This window comes from Mobula hypostoma, chromosome 6, assembly GCF_963921235.1.
Source record: "Mobula hypostoma chromosome 6, sMobHyp1.1, whole genome shotgun sequence".
NCBI lineage: Eukaryota > Metazoa > Chordata > Chondrichthyes > Myliobatiformes > Myliobatidae > Mobula > Mobula hypostoma.
This window is the reverse complement of record NC_086102.1, coordinates 129,737,746-129,756,712: the sequence shown is the minus strand read 5'-3', so window position 1 is coordinate 129,756,712 and position 18,967 is coordinate 129,737,746. Positions and strand designations below refer to the sequence as shown.

General features: G+C 42.2%; 1 protein-coding gene across 2 annotated transcripts in view; it reads left to right on the top strand.

Annotated features, from left to right (window-relative positions):
• Positions 1-18,967, top strand: part of LOC134348397 (integrin beta-2-like) — a 113,337-nt gene that overhangs the window by 73,393 nt on the left and 20,977 nt on the right. For both annotated transcript variants that reach the window (XM_063051699.1, XM_063051697.1), the window contains exons 10-12: positions 4,960-5,097; positions 5,660-5,850; positions 12,204-12,436. In XM_063051699.1, the coding sequence (XP_062907769.1) occupies positions 4,960-5,097; positions 5,660-5,850; positions 12,204-12,436 (562 nt within the window). The remainder of the gene's footprint in view (positions 1-4,959; positions 5,098-5,659; positions 5,851-12,203; positions 12,437-18,967) is intronic.

The window sequence follows — 18,967 nt, the reverse complement described above, 5'->3', positions numbered from 1 at the left end:
ATTTTCATACCTTTTAGCTTTCCAAGCACCTTTTCCTATACCAACAACACTCACTTCTACTCCATGACAGTCTGCTAGTGTCCTCCACAGGGAAGACTGATGCAAAATACTTATTAAATTTGTCCATCATTTCTTTCCTCCCATTATTACCTCTTCAGTGTAATTTTCCAATGGTCTGATATCCACTGTTGTCTCTCTTTTACTCTGAAAAAAACTTTTGGTATTCTCTTTTATTGGCCAGCTTTCCTTCATATTTCATCTTTTCTCTTGTTATAGGCTTTTTAGTTGCTTTCTGTTAGCTTTTAAAAGCTTCCCAATCCTCTGACTTCCCACTAATTTTTGCTTTACTTTATGTCCCTTCCTTTCCTTTTATACTGTGTTTGACTTCCCTTGTCAGTCATGGTTGCCTCATCCTTCCTTCAGAATAGTTCTTCATCTTTGGAATGTATCTATCCAGCAACTTCCAAATTGCCTCCAGAAACTCTAGCCATTGTTGTTGTGACATCAACCCTGCTAGCGTCTCCTTCCAGTCAACTTTGACCAGCTTCCCTCTCATGCCGCTGTAATTTTCTTTAATGCACTGTAATACTGATGCATCTGACTTTATCTTTCTCTCAGACTGCAGGGTGAATTCTATCCTATTATGATCACTACCTCCTATGGGTTTCTCTACCTTATCAAATCTGGTTCATTATCTAACACCCTACCCAGTAGTGCCTTTCCCCTAGTAGGTTCAACCACAATTTGCTCTAAAAAGCCATTTTGTAGGTGTTCTGCAAATTCCTTATCTTGGGATCAGGCACCAACCTGATTTTCCCAATCTACCTGTATATCAAAATCCCCTTTGACTGTTGTAACATTGCCCTTTTCACATGCATTTTCTATCTCCCATTGTAATATGTATCCCACGTATTGGCTATTATTCGAAGGCCTGTTTCTAAATCCCATCATGGTCTTTTTATCCTTGCAGTTTCTCAACTCTACCCACAAAGATTCACAATCTTTTGATCCTTCCATCTCTTTATAAGGATTTGATTTCATTGTTTACCAAAAGAGCTACCCTGTCCCCTCTATCTACCTGCCTATCCTTTGGATACAACGTGTATCTTTAGATGTTCAGCTCCCGACTATGATCTTCTTTCAAGTATGACTCAGTGATGCTGACAATGTTCTATCTGCCACTCTCTAACAGTGCAACAAGACCATCTACCTTGTTCTGTATACTGTGTGTATTCAAATATAGCAATGGCCAACCTGTATTCATAACCCTTTTTGATTTTGTCCCCAGTTACTCTTTGACTCATCCCACTGACTGCAATTTTGCCCTAATATCTGCCTATCCTTCCTCATAGTCTCACCACACACTGCATCTACTGGTACACCAACTGCCCCATCCTCAGTTCTCGTTTCTGATTCTCACCACCCCCCCCCCCCGCCAAATTTGTTTAAACCCTTCCCAACAGCTCTAGCAAATCTGCCCACAGGGATATTAGTCCTCCTCGTGTTCAGGTGTAACCTGTCCTTTTTCTACAGGTCATCGCCTTCCCAAGAAGAGATCCCAGGGATTCAGAACTCTGAAACCCTGCTGCCTACACCAGTTCCTCAGCCACACATTCATCTGCCAAATCATCCTATTCTTACCCTCACTGGCACATGTCACAGGCAGCAATCTGGAGATTACTACCCTGGAGGTCCAGCTTTTCAGCTTTCCATTTAACTTGCTATTTTCTCTCTTTAATACCTCCTCCCTTTTCCTGCTGATGCCATTGCTATTGATATGTACCATAAATTCTGGTTGCTCACCCTCCCCCTTCAGAACACTGCGGACCTGATCTGAGACATCTCCGACACTGCCACCTGGCAGGTAAAATACCATCTGGATTTCTTTTTCATGCCCACAGAATCTCCAGTCTGCCCCTCTGACTATGGAATCTGCTACCACTATGCAGTCCTCTTCTCCCACCTGAGCCACAGAGCCAGACCCAGTGCCAGGGTCACTATGGCTTTTTCCTGGTAGGTTATTCCCGCAACAGTATCCAAAGCCGTATACATATTATTGAGGGGAATGTCCACAAGGATACTCTACACTGACTGCCTATTCCCTTTCCCTCTCCCGTCTCCTGCAACCTAGGGGTGACTACCTCCCTGTAGCTCTTACTGTCACCTCCTCATTCTCCCATAGGAGCCAAAGGTCATTGAGCAGCAACTCAAGTTCCTTAACATGGTGTCTAGGGAGCTGCAGCTCAATGCTCTTCATGTAGATATAGTTATCAGGGAGACTGAAGGTCTCCCAGAGTTTCCACATCTGACACAGAAAGCATACTACTAACTGTAGACCTATTGTGAGTGTCCTAGCTATGTACTAATAGGCAAAGAAAGAGAAAAAAAATCTAGAAACTTACTTAGAACCTCCACCTATGCTTGCCCAAGCCTGTTGAGCCAGAGCCTCCCACTCTAACCCTGGCCCACTCCAACAATGGCTGCTCTGCTTACACCTCTTCTTTTTTTTTGGCTCAAATAAAATTCACTCTGGATGAGACTTGTTCTTTACAAATGGCTCCCACCTTGCAACAATGTCTCTCTCACTCGATACTTCAAATTATGGCTCACTCCTGATGAAACTTGTTCCCACCGTGCAACGATGTCTCTCTATAAAATTATAAAATATGATATATGATGTATAATGAAAATATGATATATAATCATATTTTTCTTCATTAGAGTTGAACTATTACATCCCCCATTTCACTAGTCTATATTATCTTGAAGAAGGTTTCTTGTATTATTACCATTTTCTGTAATGTTAGGAAATTTTTTTCTCTTCCATTATCTCTACTCTTTCATATTCTCTTCAATTTGCTTGTAAATTTTCTCCTTTACTCTCCTCACACATCAGGGGCTTACAGAATGCCACCCCCCCCCCCCCCCGCAATGTGTACAGGTATCTCTATTGTTTCTTAACACTAAACTTCTCCGAAGTATCTTTTCTCTTCAGCACTGCAACATTATCTTTCATCAGCGTCCAATCCACTCCTTTTCTGAACACACTTTGAAGTGAGAATATTTTTTATTATTCAGTTCTCCCCTGTTACTTACTGTATCTCTCTCTGTCAAAACATCACAATCCCATGTTCTATCTTAAACCTTTTTATATCCTTCTTAGACCTTCATGAGGCTTTGTACAGCATTTGGAGTACTACGAGCAGTTTTGGTCCCCTTATCTAAGTAAGTGTTGGAGTGGATGTAGAGGCGGTTCACAAGAATGATCTCGGGAATGAAAAGGTAATGTATGAAGAACTTGTGATGGCTGTGGGCCTGTACTCACAGTAGTTCAGAATAATGAGGGGAGATCTCAGTGAAACCTATTGAATATTGAAAGGCCTGGATAGAGTGGGCGTGGAGAGGATGTTTCCAAAAATAGGAGAATCTAGGACCAGAGGGCACAGTCTCAGAATAGAAGGATCATAAAACTTTGGAGCAGAATTAGGCCATTTGGCCCATTGAATCTGCACTGCCATTTGATCATGACTAATTTATTATCCCTCTCAACATAATTCTCCTGCCTTCTCGCATAGCCTTTGATGCTCTTAACCTACCAATCTCCATTTTAAATATACCCAATGATTTGGTCTCTACAGCTGTCTATGGCAATAAGTTTCACAGATTTACCAACCTCTGTCTAAGGAAGTTCCTTCTCATCCCTGTTCTAAGTGGATGTCCCTCTAATGTGCAGCTGTGCCTTCTTGTCCCAGACTCCCCCTCTATAGGAAACATCCTCTCCATATCCAACCTATTTAGGTCTTTTAATATTTGATAGGTTTCAATGAGATTCCCCCCTCGCTATTTTAAACTCCAGTGAGTACAAACCCAGAGCCATAAAATGTTCCTTGTACATTAACCCTTTCATTCCTCGAATCATTCTGGTGAACCTCCCTCAACCATTCCAATGCCAGCACATCTTTTCTTTGATAAGAAGCGCAAAACTGCTCACAGTTCTCCAAGTGTGGTCTGACCAATGGCTGATAAAACCTCAGCATTACATTCTTGTTTTCATATTCTAGTCCTCTTGAAATGAATACTTACATTGCATTTGCCTTCCTTACCACTGTTTCAACCTGCAAATTAACCTTTAGGGAATCCTGCCTGTGAACTCCCAAGTCCCTTTTGCACTTCTGATTTCTGAATTTTCTCCCCATTTAGAAAATCACCTATGCTTTTATTACTTCCACAAAAAAGCGTGACCATTACACTTCCCCATACTATATTCCATCTGCAGCCTCTTTCCTCATTCTCCTAATCTGTCTAAGTCCTTCTGCATGCATGTTGTTTCTGAATGGCCTAATTCTGATTCTGTGCCTTATGGTCTTCTCGTACTCCCTATTAGCCTGATCATATGAAAGCCTTACTACTTTTGGTGCTATCCATCTTTCCTATTCCTTTGTGTAACCACCTCTAATACTTCCAGTGTTATATTTTGCTGCCCCTCCTCTCTGCTTCCTCCAGTACCCCAAACCTTCCATTGTATTGGTGAAGACAGTGGCCCTGGTTCCAATGAGGTACAATCCCTCTAGCGTGCACAAGTGTTGCCTCCCAGAATTAACTCTGATGCTTCTGGAATCTAAAGCCCTTCCCCCTGCATCACCATCACAGCCACACATTTCATTCTTTTTCAGAGGTTGCATCCAGTTTTCTACCCATTTACACCATTGTTACCAATGTCCACCATAAATTCTGCCTCACTCTCATTCCCCCAAAAATGTTTACTCCTTTTTATATTTTCTTAGCTACCCTAGTTATAACATGTATTGTAATGATAAATTATTATTTTCATATTAATAAACACAGATTTTTTTCAAAATATAAAACAAGACTTTCCTATTGCTTCATCTAACGAGCTTGCTCTTTTCCACTTGGTAGAAATCAGTATTCATTGCTTAATAATCAATTTGTATTTTCCAGAATCTTTCTTCTAAGGTGATAATAAAGCACAACACCTTGCCAGATGGGGTCCGGATTTCTTACAGATCACACTGCAATGGTGAAAGCAAAGAAAGTGACAAGGAAGGAGTCTGTTCAAATGTGAAGATTAATGAGGAGGCAAGTTGGGACTGAGATCTCGTTGTGGAAAATACCAAGATAAATTCCAAAAATTGGATTCAATATTGTAGGAAAAGGGGGAGTATTAATGCATGTGAGGAGCTCATATATTGTACACAGTGTGTCCCTCCCAATTCAGGAAGCTTGCCATGTATATCCTTTGGAATCATTAATCTTGCAAAATCAATTGCCGGATGTGCTGAACAGCTCTGCAATCTAGTAATCAGAACTTTTGAAACCATTATATAATTCATCACTGTAAAAGAACATAGAGACACTAAAAGCCTAAAAAAATCACCTAGAATTCATATCCAAAATAAGAAGCAACATTGAAGTAAACAAAATAATTTCAGTTTGCTATGTATAAAATAAATTGCATAGCTAATGAAAATGCACTATAGGTCAAAGGAGAAATAGGACATATTAATTATTTAATTGAGACCGGTTGGGATTGCAAAGGCAAAGGCATACTTTCCTAAGTATGAAATACAGGAAAAATGGAAAAATATGGATGGAATGTATTTGCTGTACCTTCTAATGTTTATGCTTTTCACCTTCCTAGATACGTTTCTCGGTCACAATAACTGCAGAGAAGTGCCTGTCAAAGACAGAATCATTTGAGATCAAACCCTTGGGCTTCACTGAGAAATTAGAAATTTCTTTAACAACAGAGTGTGACTGTAAATGTGATGATCAGCCTGAAGTTTCTAAACACTGCAACAACACAGGTCATGTTAAGTGTGGTGTATGCAGGTACAAACATTCTTTTAAAATTCCTTTATCCTTTATCTTTCTTGTCAATATAACTGTTTAACAAAGTTTTTAGTTACTTTCCTTCAAGATGGCTCAGTGCCAGATTTTGTGTGCTGGTCCTTTGCACCTTGGTATTTTACTTTATTAAAGTTGATATACAGATGTACATATTTGTTGCTGACTGGAGATAGATCAAGTGTCTTACTGTATGGAGATCTCTTTTGTTTGAAAATTTAATTTTGTTCTCAGTTTGATTGCTTCTCTGAAGTTCATTCAAAATTATAATTGCTCAGAAATCCAATCTAGGATCACAGTGCTGTATAACAACTGCAAAATGCTATAGCAACCTTTGAAAATCAATTCCATTGATTGCTTCCACAATATGGTAAAGTATTAATTTGTAGCTATTTGCTTTTTCACATCTTCCTTCTCCTCCCTCCTTTACTGAGTGCATTAACATCAAGCACAGTTGTTTTGACTACTTTGTTCCTTTATTCTCCCTCAGATGCTTAAAGTTAGAACTCCTCAACCTCCTATAAACTAAACAGCTCAAAATGTAAGCATTCTTAGATTATGAGGACACGCAGTCCTCTTTTATTGTCATTTAGTAATGCATGCATTAAGAAATGCTACAATATTCCTCCGGTGTGATATCGCAAAAACACAGGACAGACCAAGACTGAAAAACTAACAAAACCACATAATTATAACATATAGTTACAACAGTGCAACAATACCATAACTTGATGAAGAACAGGCCATGGCACAGTAAAAAAGTTCAAAGTTTCTCGAAAGTCCCACATCTCACGCAGACGGGAGAAGGAAGAAAACTCTCCCTGCCATGACCGACCACAGTCCAACTCTGAGTCATCCGGAAACTTTGAACTCTGATCAGCCCTCCGACACCAAGTACCGAGCACCATCTCTATCCGAACGCTTCGACCTCAGCCTCGGCCGCCAGCAGCAGGCAAAGCTGGGGATTTTGGGGCCTTCCTTCCGGAGATTCTCGATCACACAGTAACAACAGCAGCGAACCAGGCATTTCAGAAATTTCTCCAGATGTTCCTCTGCTTCTCACTTCTGTCTTCATCAAATCAGAATTGTCCACGGCCCCTATTTAATAGATACGATATCATTTCACCGGAGAGCTGTGCGCGTTGCGTCGCGCTGCCATCTTCTCCTCCCACCTTAGAAAGGCATTTGTAGAGCCAGCATTAGTAGATGCTGGCCTCTCTGGCTAGAGACCTGTGACTACTGGTGTGCCGCAGGAATTGGTGCTGGGTCCATTGCTTGGGATCTATATCAATAACACAGATGATGTTGTAGTAAACTCAATTAGCAAATTTGTAGCTGACACCAAGATTGGGGGTAGCAAGGAAGGAAAACTTGCAGTAGGATCTGGACCAGCTAGAAAAATGGATAAAAATGGCAGATGGAATTTAATACAGACAAGTATGAGGCATTGCTCTGTGGGAGGACAAATCAGAGAAGAACTTACATGGTGAGTGGTAGGGCACTGAGGAGTGTGGTAGAATAGAGGATCTTGGAATACTATCCATAATTTCTTGAACGTGGCTTCACAGGTAGATAGGGTTGTAAAGAAAGCTGTTGGCACATTGGCCTTCATAAATCAAAGTAGTGAGTTCAGGAATTGGGTGTTATGTTAAAGTTGGAAAAGATACTGGTGAAACCTAACTTGGAGTATTGTGTGCAGTTCTGGTCACCTACCTACAGGAAAGATATCAATAACAATGAAAGAGGGCAGAGAAAATTTGCAATGATGTTGCTAGGACTTGCGCACCTGAGTTTGAAGAGGTTAGGACATTATTCTTCAGAGAGTATGAAAATGAGAGGAGATTTGATGGAGGTATACAAAATTATGAGGAGTTTTGATAGAGTAAATGCAAGCAGGCTCTTTCCACTGGGGTTGGATGAGACTAGAACTTGAGGTCATGGGTTAAGGGTGAAAGGTGCAACGTTTAAGGGGAACATGAGGGGAACTTTTTCACTCAGAGGATGGTAAAAGTGATGGATGATGGTTGAATTTCAACATTCAGGAGAAATTTGGATAGGAACACATATAGAGGGCTATGGCATCAGAATCAGAATCAGGTTTAATATCACTGGCATAGGTCATAAAATTTGTCATTTTGTGGCTGCAGTGCATAATAATAGAAACTGTAAATTTCAATAAAAAGCATATATAAAAACTAAATTAAATAAATAGTGTAAAAGGAGAAGGAAAATAAAAGTAAGGTAGTGTTCATGGATTCATTGTCTATTCAGAAATATGGTGGTGGAGGAAAAGAAGCTCTTTATGAAATGTTCTGATTGTGTGTGTCTTCAGGCTCCTGTACCACATCCTGAGAAGAGGGCATGCCCTGGATGATTGGGCGTCCTTAATGAAGGATGCTACCTTTTTGAAGCATTGCCTTTTGAATGTGTACTTGATGCTGGGGAGGCCAGTGCCCATGATGGAGCTGTGAGTGTACAATTTTCCACAGCTTTTTCCAACCCTGTGTAATGACTCCTCCATACCAGACGTGATGCAACCAACCAGAAAGCACTCCGCGGTACATCTGTAGAAATTTGCTAGTGTCTTTGGTGACATACCAACTCTCCTCAAACTCCCAATGAAATATAGCTGCTGCCGTGCCTTCTTTGTAATTGCACCAATATTTTGGGCCCAGGATAGACCTTCAGAGATGTTGACACACAGGAACCTGAAACTGCTCACCCATTTCCTCTTCTGAACCCTCGATGAGGACAAGGCGTGTGTTACCTTGACTTCCCCTTCCTCAAGTTCACAATCAATTCCTTGATATACTGACGTTGATTGCAAGGTTGTTGCTGTGACACCACTTAACCAAATGATCTGTCTTGCCCCATACTCCTCCTTGTCACCATCTGAAATTCTGCCAGAAAAATAGTTGTGTTATCAGCAAATTTATAGATGGTGTCTGAGCTGTGCCTAACCACACAATCGTGGGTGTAGAAAGAGTAGAACATTGGGCTAAGGATGCACCCTTGAGGTGCCCCAGATTTGATGATCAGTGAGAAGGAGATGTTATTTCCAATCTGCACGGATTGTGGCCTCCCAGTGAGGAAGCCAAGGATCCAATTGCAGATGGAGGTACAGAGGCACAGGTTTTGGAGCATGTTGATTAGACTGAGGATATGATTGCGTTGAACACTGACTTATAGTCAATAAATAGCAGCCTGATGTAGGTATTACTACTATCCAGGTGAGCCAAAGCTGATTGGAGAGCCAGTGAGATTGCATCTATTGCAGCTCCTTGCCCTTGCTGAGGCAGGAGTTGATTCTATCCATGACCATGCTCTCAAAGCACTTCATCGCAGTAGATACGAGTGCCACTGGGCAATATTTGTTGAGGCAGCTCACCCTGCTCTTCTTGGGCACTGGTTGATTGTTGTCCTTTTGAAGTAGGTGGGAACCTCCAATTGCAGCAGTTCAAGCTTGAAGATGGTCCAGGTGCAGGTCAATGGGACGAGGCAGATTAACAGTTTGCCATGGTGAAAATGAACCAAAAGGTCTATTTCTGTGTTCTAGTGCTCCATGACTCTATGACAATATGACTTATTATCATCAGTTCACTCTTTGATTCCACATTTTTCAATCCAACATCTGGACACAGGTTTTTTTTAGAATAACAAAAAATTGAAGTGAATCATTTATGTGACCCTGAGATCCATTGCTATTTCAACTTTTTTATTGCCTTGTGTGGCAGTGTATTGCTGCAGCTCTGACTGGTCTCAGTAAAAAAAAAGATTATGTTTGCAATGCAAATGTGCAGGAAGGTACATCATGCACTGTATTCAGCATGTTGGTAATGCAAGGTGTTGTATAGCAAGACCATCAGTAAGGACCTATATTTTCCCAATTAATAAAGGATGAAAAATAAAGATTTCACACAAGCTCTTGGTACCATTGACTAGAGGGTGGGAACTGCTTGGGATTATATCGGGTGTATCTGGAGGAGATGCGAGTAGAGGAAAATGAATGAGAGCAAAATGTGGAGATGATTGAGGAAAAGAGCAGGAGAATATTGAAAGTCCAGACCTCAGAAGTGCTAGAAATTTGCAATAGAGAATGCTGTCTGTAGTCGGGAAATATCAATCTCTCTTGAGAAATATACAGTGCCTATAAAAAGTATTCATCCCCCTCCCTTGGAAGTTTTCATGTTTTATTGTTTTACAACATCGGATCACAATGGATTTAATTTGACTTTTTTGACACTGATTGACAGAAAAAGACTCTTTCATGTCAAGGTGAAAATAGATCTCTACAAAGTGATCTAAATTAATTACAAATATATGAAACACAAAATAATTGATTGCATAGGTATTCACCCCCTTTAATATGACACACCAAATAGGGACTTTGAGACTTTTTTTTACTATGCCCATGTACTGTGCTCTTTATCAAATTACGGTATTGCTTTGCACTGTTGTAACTATATGTTATAATTATGTGGTTTTGTCAGTTTTAGTCTTGGTTTGTCCTGTGTTTTCTTGTGATATCATTCTGGAGGAATGTTGTATCATTTTTTAATGCATGCATTTCTAATCTAACCTAATGTAATCTAAGTCATCATTAGTGCAGCTAAATGATTTTAGAAGTCACATAACTAGCTCAATGGAGATCTGTTTTTGGAGACCTGTGTGCGGTCAAGGTGTTTCATTTGATTGTAGTAAAAATACACCTGTATCTGGAAGGTCCAACTGCTGGTGAGTCAGTATCCTGGCAAAAACTGCACTATGAAGACAAAAGAACACTCCAAGCAACTCCATGAAAAAAGTTATTCAAAAACACAAGTCAGGAGATGGATACAAGAAAATTTCCAAGTCACCGAATATCTCTTGGAGTACAGTTAAGTCAACCATCAAGAAATGGAAAGAATATGACACAGCTGTAAATCTGCCTAGAGCAGGCTGTTCTTAAAAATTGAGAGACCATGAAAGAAGGGGACTAGTGAGGGAGGCAACCAAGAGACCTGTGTCAATTCTGGAAGAGTTAAAAGCTTCAGTGACTGAGACAGGAGAGACTGCGTATACAACAGCTGTTGCCTGGGTGCTTCACCAGTCACAGCTTTATGGGTGAGTGGCAAAGAGAAAGCCACTGTTTAAAAAAAAAACTCACATGAAATCTTGGCTAGAGTTTGCCAGAAGGCATGTGGGAGACTCTGAAGTCATCTATAAGAAGGTTCTATGGTCTGATGAGACCAAAATTGAGCTTTTTGGCCTTCAGACTAAATACTATGTTTGACATAAGCCAAACACCGCACATCATCAAAAACACACCATCCCTACTGTGAAGCATGGTGGTGGCTGCCTCATGCCATGGGGATGCTTCACTGGCGATGCCAGGAATGGCTTGAAAACAACAATGTTAATATCCTGGAGTGGTCAAGTCAGAGTCCAGACCTCAATCCAATTGAGAATTTGTGGCTAGAATTGAAAAGGGCTGTTCACTCATGATCCCCATGCAATCTGACAGAACCTGGGCAGTTTTGTAAAGAGGAATGGGGAAAATTTGCAGAGCCCAGGTGTGCAAAACTGATCATGATCTATCCACACAGATTTGAGGCTGTAATTGCTGCCAAAGGTGCATCTACTAAATACTGAATTGAAGAGGGTGAATACTTGCGCAATCAATTATTTTGTGTTTTATATTTGTAATCAATTTAGATCACTCTGTAGAGATCTGTTTACACTTTGACACGAAACAGTCTTTTTCTGTTCATCAGTGTCAAAAAAACCATATTAAATCCACTGTGATTCAATGTTGTAAAACAATAAAACGTGAAACATGAAATCTTCCGGGGGGGGGGTGGTTAATACTTTTGATAGGCACTGTATTTCAAGGGGAATTTAAAGTTGTGCATTGGTGACCTTGCATCAAAAAGGGAAGTTCCAGTATAAACAAGGAAGTCCAGTTACTAAAATCATTGAATTCTACGTTAATGTTTCTCTCTCCCACACCTTTGAGTATCTCCGGCTTTTCTGTTTTAATATAGCATTGGTCACTAGATTTGCATTTAAAATTTTGCATTAATGTATACTGGGGGAATGAGAAAGGGAACACATTGGACAAAATTCAGAATACTTGTTGCCTGAAATAGAGAGCTTGGAAGTAAGTGATTGTCAGACTGCATTTGCATTGTGAATTGTCATATTGTTGGATCTTCTGTAGTGGATTACTTTTGAAATCCACTCATTGGTGGTGTACGCAGTGAACGCAGTTGGACACTGGTTGGGTTTTACTGTTTATTTTTCACTACTCTACATGCTAATGTGACCAGAAGAGCTGAGTTTGTTATCTCTCTTGCTAGTTGTCTTCCAGGTTGGATTGGCAAGTTTTGCGAATGTGACCTTGGTAAGCGCTCCACTCAAGATCTGGACGCAGCCTGTCGTAAAGATAATACATCAACCACCTGCAGCAACCAGGGAGACTGTTTTTGTGGTGCGTGCAGTTGTCATACTCATCCCAACAAAAAAATTTATGGCAAGTACTGCGAATGTGATGACCAGAACTGTGAGCGAAATTTGGGCTATCTGTGTGCAGGTGAGTATTTCTTCTTTAACATGCTTAGTTTAAATATACACTCAGCGGACACTCTATTAAGTAAACTTGTACACCTGCTTGTTAATGCAAGAATCTAAACAGCCAGTCATGTGGCAGCAACTCAATGCATAAAAGCATGCAGACATGGTCAAGAGGTTCAGTTGTTGATCAGACCAAACATCAGAATGGGGAGAATTGTGATCTAAGTGACTTTGACCATGCAATTATTGTTGGTACCACACAAGTTAGTTTAAGTATCTCAGTAAGTGCTGTTCTTCTGTGATTTTCACACAGAATAATCTGTCTAGTTGATAGAGAATGGTAACAAAAACAAAAAAAAATCCAGTGATTGGCAAAACAGCCTTGCTAATGGGAGGGGACAGAGGAGAATGGCCAGACTGGTTCAAGCTGACAGGAATGTGGTTGTAACTCAAATAACTATGCATTACAACAGTGGTGTGCAGAAGAGTGTCTCAGAATGCACAACACATTGAACCTTGAAGTGGATGGGCTACAGCAGTGGAAGACCATGAACACACATTCAGTGGCCACTTTATTGGGTACAGGAGGTACAAAATAAAGTGGCCACAGAGTGCAGAATCTTCCTTGTATGGAATTGTCCTTTATGTTTGTAACTTAACTGTCAAAGAAAACCTGTATGATTCTCTGTGATTGCTGATTCAGAATATTACCAAAGTCATAATGTCTGGCGTGCAGTTTGCATCCCAGCTGAATGGGAGTGATGCCATGTTTGGCTGATGGAATATGATGGGACTGTTCGGAAAAACAAATTTTGCCTTGACCTTCAATGAACTGCTCATTGGATTGAATTGCTTCCTCTGGCTGGTGTTTCCAGAGTGCAGTTTATCTTAGAACTAAGAGAGGTGCTGAGTGGCCGCATCTATGGTCTTATCTTATTTTAAATAATAGATGTAAAACATATACAAAGAATGATACGAGGATGGATGGATGAAGGCTTCCGTTGGTCAGGGTTGACCACGGACATTGTACACAAGCCTGGGCAGTATGATATGGAGAGCAAGCCGTTGCCCTTGTAGCAAGCTCCCCCTCTTCACGAACCTGATGAACCCAAAGTAGTGGCAGAGACCAATACAGTTTGGTACCAGCAGCATTGAGCTCAATGTGGGACTGCCTTAGGGACTCCAGCTCCAGACTTTTCCCTCAGGGTTTACTTCCAAAGCCTTCCCCATGAGGGGTTATACAGGTAGCCACAAAGCAGTGGAGGTTTGAAATCAGAATTTTCCTTCTCTAGTTGAGCTGCCCGAAGCAACAGGTTTTAAGGCACCGGTAACCCGTCTTTGCCCCATCTCCTGTCAATAGAAACGGTTCCTCTGGGCTTAGTAGCTAAGCCACATGTAAAGTTCAGGAGCTGGACTTGGTTGTCAGAGGCTATTTGAGGCACCTGCCATTGGGAGCATTTAATAGGTAGTAGGAGCTTGTCCCCATTACCACCCCTGGCTATAACAGCCTTAAGGAACAAAGAATGATAGCAGCTAGTTAAAATCAGTAGGGAGAAAAATAATAGAAATCCTACGAATGGAAAAAGTAGAAAAATATCTAGAAATAGGTAGAACAGTGGTGCAGCCAATAGTTGCTGTCTCACTGCTGCAGTGAGACAGGTTCAATCCTGATAAATAGTTCTGTCTGGAGTCTGCACGTTCTTCCCTTGACCTTGTCAGTTTCCTTCAGGTGCTCCAGTTTCACGATCAGAATTGATTTGATGCAAACAACGCATTTCACTGTATGTTCTGATGAACTTGTGACAAATAAAGCTAATCTGTAGACTGAGGCAGAACTCTACCCGCAGCACCACAGTTCTGCAATATTTCATTCATTTTACTTTTCTCACTACTAATTTTAACCGACTGCTCTATTATCCCTTAAATATGTTCTATCTTCATTGTAAAAAATAAGTATCATGTTAGCAAGCTCTATGTAATCAAAAACATAATTTAAATTTTGCAAGTGACACCAGTACTGCTAAGGACTACAACATTAACAAATTAAAAATGAGATAAGATTGCAAGATAAATTTCAACAGAGAGATATGACAAGGAAAATAAAGAAGTGGTGTGTTACCGGAGAAACAAGTATTTATGTGAGCTCCACATGTAAGATCCGTGCGACGCCCAAAATGCCAAGGTTGATTTCCGCCATCATTCTGGTAGCAGTGTACATTCCACCTCAGGCCAACATCAGGCAGGTACTGGAGGAGCTCAGCTCCATAATCAGCAGGCATGAAACATCGCACCCTGATGCCCTCCCTATCGTTGTGGTGGATTTCTACCAGGCCACTTTGAAGAAATCGCTGGACATCTACCACCTACATATCATCTGTGGAACCAGAGGAGCCAACACACTTGACCACCATCAAGAACACTTACTGTGCCATCCCACGCCCACACTTTGGAAAGTTCGATCACCTGGATGTACTTCTACTCCCAGTGTATAGGCAGAGACTAAAGCCAGCAGCACTAGCGGTGAGGCCCAAGAAGGTAAGGTCAAGGAAGGAGAGGAGTGCTTACAGGACTGCTTTGAGTCTGTGGACTGGACAATATTCAGGGATTCATCTTTGAATCTGAACAAATTTGCCACATTTGCACCAACTTCATCAGGGGGAGGGGGAATGTCAACACAGACCATGAGAGGCCTGCGTCAGGCATTTTCATGCAGATTGGAAGTCTGTGTGGGGCACCACTCCTCGCACAGACTAGAGCAATGTGTGATTAAGTGCCTTGCTCAAGGGCACAAACACGCTGCCACAGCTGAGGCTCGAACTAGACGAATGCCTTAACCACCTGGCCACGTGCCCAACTTCATCAAGAACTGTTCAAATGAATGTACACCTTCAAGAACATACCGGACATGCACAACCAAAAGCAGTAGATGAACCAGGAGATTTGTAGTCTGTTGAAGGCTAGACCTGTGGCATTCAAAACTGGTGATCCAGAACTATACAAGAAATCCAGGTATGACCTACAGAAGGCTGTTTTAAGATAAAAAAAAACAATTTTGATTGAGGTTAGAGATGTAATCAGATGCATGTCTGCTCTGGTAGGGTTTGCAGGACATTACTTCTGACAAACCAAAACCTAACATCATGAATGGCTGTGATACTTCACTCTCAGATGAGCTCAACGCCTTTTACGCACACTTTGAAAGGGAGAATAAAGCTACATCTGTGCTAATCCCTGGTTACCCTGTAATCTCTGTCTTGGAAGCTGATGTCAGAACATCTGTCAAGAGGGTGAACGCTTGCAAGACATCAGGCCCTGATTGTGTATCTGGTGGAGTTCTACAAAACTGTGCCAAACAACTAGCAAGAGTATTCAAGGAGATCTTCAATCTCTCAATGCTGCAGTTGGAGATTCAGAGGGCAGCAATCATTCCAGTGCCCAAAAAGAGCAGTGAGCTCAGTGCCTAGTGACACTCACATCTACTGTGATGAAGTACTTCAAGAGATTGGCTGTGGCTAGAATCATCTCCTGCCTAAAGCAAGGACCTGGACCCACTGCAATTTGCCTACCACCACAATAGATCTATAGTACAGTGAATGCAATCTCACTGGCTCTCTGCTTGGCCTTCGATCGCCTGGACAATAGTAATACCTCTGTCAGGATGCTGTTATTGATTACAACTCAGTTTTCAACACTCATACCTTCGGTTCTAATCAACAAGCTCCAAAACCTGGACCTCTGTATTCCCCTCTGCAACTGGATTCTTGATTTCCTCACCAGGAGATGTGGATCAGAAATAACATTTCCCCCTTGCTGACAATCAATACTGGAGTACCTTGATGCATGCTTAGCCCACTGCTCTACTCTACACCCACGAATGTGGCAAGGAGGCATACAAGAGTGAGATAGATCAGCTGGTTGAGTAGCTCCAACAACCTGGCACTCAATGTCAGGAATTGATTGTGGACTTCAGGAAGGAAAAGTCGAAGGAATACAAACCAGTCCTCATTGAGGGATCAGCAGTGGAAGGGTGAGTTCCTGGGCGTCAACATCTCTGAAGATCTATCCTGGGCCCAAGATATTGACACAATTACAAAGAAGGCATAACAGCAGCTATATTTCATTAAGAGTTTGAGGAGATTTGGTATGTCACAAATGACACTCGCAATTTTACAGTTGTACCACGCACAGCATGCTATCTGGTTGCATCACCTTCTAGTATAGAGGGGCCACTGCACAGGACTGGGAAAAAGTTGCAGTAAACTCAACCAGATCCATCATGGGCACTAGCCTCCCCAGCATCAAAGACATCTTCAAAAAGGCGGTATCCATCACAAAGAACCCCCATCTCTCAGGACTTGCCCTCTTCTCATTGATACAATCAAGGAGGAGGTACAGGAGTCTGATGATAGAAACTCAGTGTTTAAGGAACAGCTTCTTCCCCTCTGCCATCAGAAATCTGAATGGACAATGAACTCATGAACACTACCTCAGTATATTTTCCCTCTACTTTTGCACTATTTATTAATTTTTAAAATTTATATATGTATTGTAATTTACATAGTTTTTATTCTTTTAAATTGATAGAATGATACATCTTACGATACGCTCAGGTATATCATCAGTGATGCAACTTGGGCTCACAGGGTGTTTCAGGTCTTTCAACATCAGACACCCTCACCCAGGGGACCCAGGCAGGGTTGATCAGGCCCCGATTTGTGCCTGAGTAGCATTCTGCCATGGATCACTCCTCCTGATCCACAGCCATCTCGAGGCTTTCTCCGCTGTCTTTATGGTGTTCCTGATGGCTTTCCTCTCCTCGGCTCCTGAGATGCCCATACAGCTGTAGGTTTGGGAGAGGGATTGGCCAGCAAACCCTCTGCAGCCCACCTCTATGGGCATACATTGTGCCTGCCACCCTTTGCTGTAGCACTCCTACAGCAAGTCTTGGTACTTTCTTTTTCCTTTCATGCCTACGCCATCCACTCTTCCCAGAGAACGATCAGCTCCAACATTACCACCTGTCTAGATGACTCTGACAGTAGCACTATGTCTGGCCTAAGCATGGTCGAGAAGATATGCTCAGGGAATCTGAGTTGTTTCCCCAGACTGACTCTCAGTTGCCAGTCCTTTGCTGTTTCTAGGAGGCCGGCATGCTCCTTGGATTGGATTTGAGCTTTCTTCCCTGCCTTGATAAAAGCAATTGCTTGCTTCGCTGGGTGATGGCTGTGCACAAGGTGTCAGCCACTGTCTTCAGCACCTGGCCGTGGCACCATTGATAATGTTCCTCCCCTAAGGCTTTTGGCAACAGCTGAGGATGTGCTTTAGTGTTTCCTCCCCTCAATACAGGGAGCATGCTGGTGGTCTGGCCTTGCCCCAGCAGTAGAGGTTCACTGGGCTTGATAAGATGTCATAGACTGACTGGATCAAGAACTTGATGTGGTGGGATTCATTTTGCCAAACTTCCCCCCCACGAGATGTCACGCTCCACTGCCTGGTCCCATCTTGTCAACGCGCCTTAATGCCGTATGCCAGCAACCTTGCTGGCACGTAGCTCCTCCACAGCAGTTCACACCTCATGCTGGACCAACTGGCACTTCGCTCTTCCTAGCACCTTATTGTAGCAAACTGTTGGGAAGCAACCCAAACCTGCCCATCCCGATGCCACTGAGCCCACCAGCACACTATGGCATGGCCGTGCTTTGGCTTGTTCAACTGTATCCTGTGCCCTCCACCTCCTGCCCATCCTCACCTGAATGCCAGCATATGAGACCTTCGGGTCTCTGTATTTCAGCACTTCCCTTGTGTGGGTGACCATGAGCTCCTCGCTCACACTGCTGGTGGGGAGTTTCATTCTGTTTTCCTTCCCATACAAGGCAATGCTGCTTAGGCTCTTCAGTAGACCCAGCCACCTCCATAGGGGTTGGATGAGTTTTCTCTCAATAGTCTCAACTGTTGACAGTGGGACATCATAGGCTATCAGAGGCTACAGGATCCGAGGGAGAATACCATGCTGGCAAATCCAAGCCCTGAATTTACCCGACAACCCTGACTTATCCACAGCAGTCAACCATTGCTGCAGCTCTTCCGCAGCTGCTTTGATGGATGCTTGGATGCTGTGTCCTTCAGTGAGCTGTTAAACACCTTGCCAAGGCTCTTCAACGTCTTCTCTGATAGGCTTGGAATTTGGGCACCTCCCAGGTTAAAGCGGAATTTGTCAACTACCTTTCCTCTCTCAAGTACTAATGATCTGGATTTCTTAGCATTGAAGGTCATTCTTGCCCAAGCAGTGGGCTTCTCCAGATCCTGGAGGATCCATCTGCATCCTGGAACCGATGTTGTTGTTACAGTTAGGTCATCCATTAATTCTATTATAGGTGGTTAATGGTTAATGGACAAGGACACTCTACCTCTGCTGACTTGGCCAATATGTTCATCGCCAAGGAGAAGATGATCACAGACAGTGTACATCCTGTTATGATTCCCTTCTCAAGATGATGCCAGTCAAATGTGACTGTCCCAGAGGAATTACTGTAGTAGTCCAGAATGATTT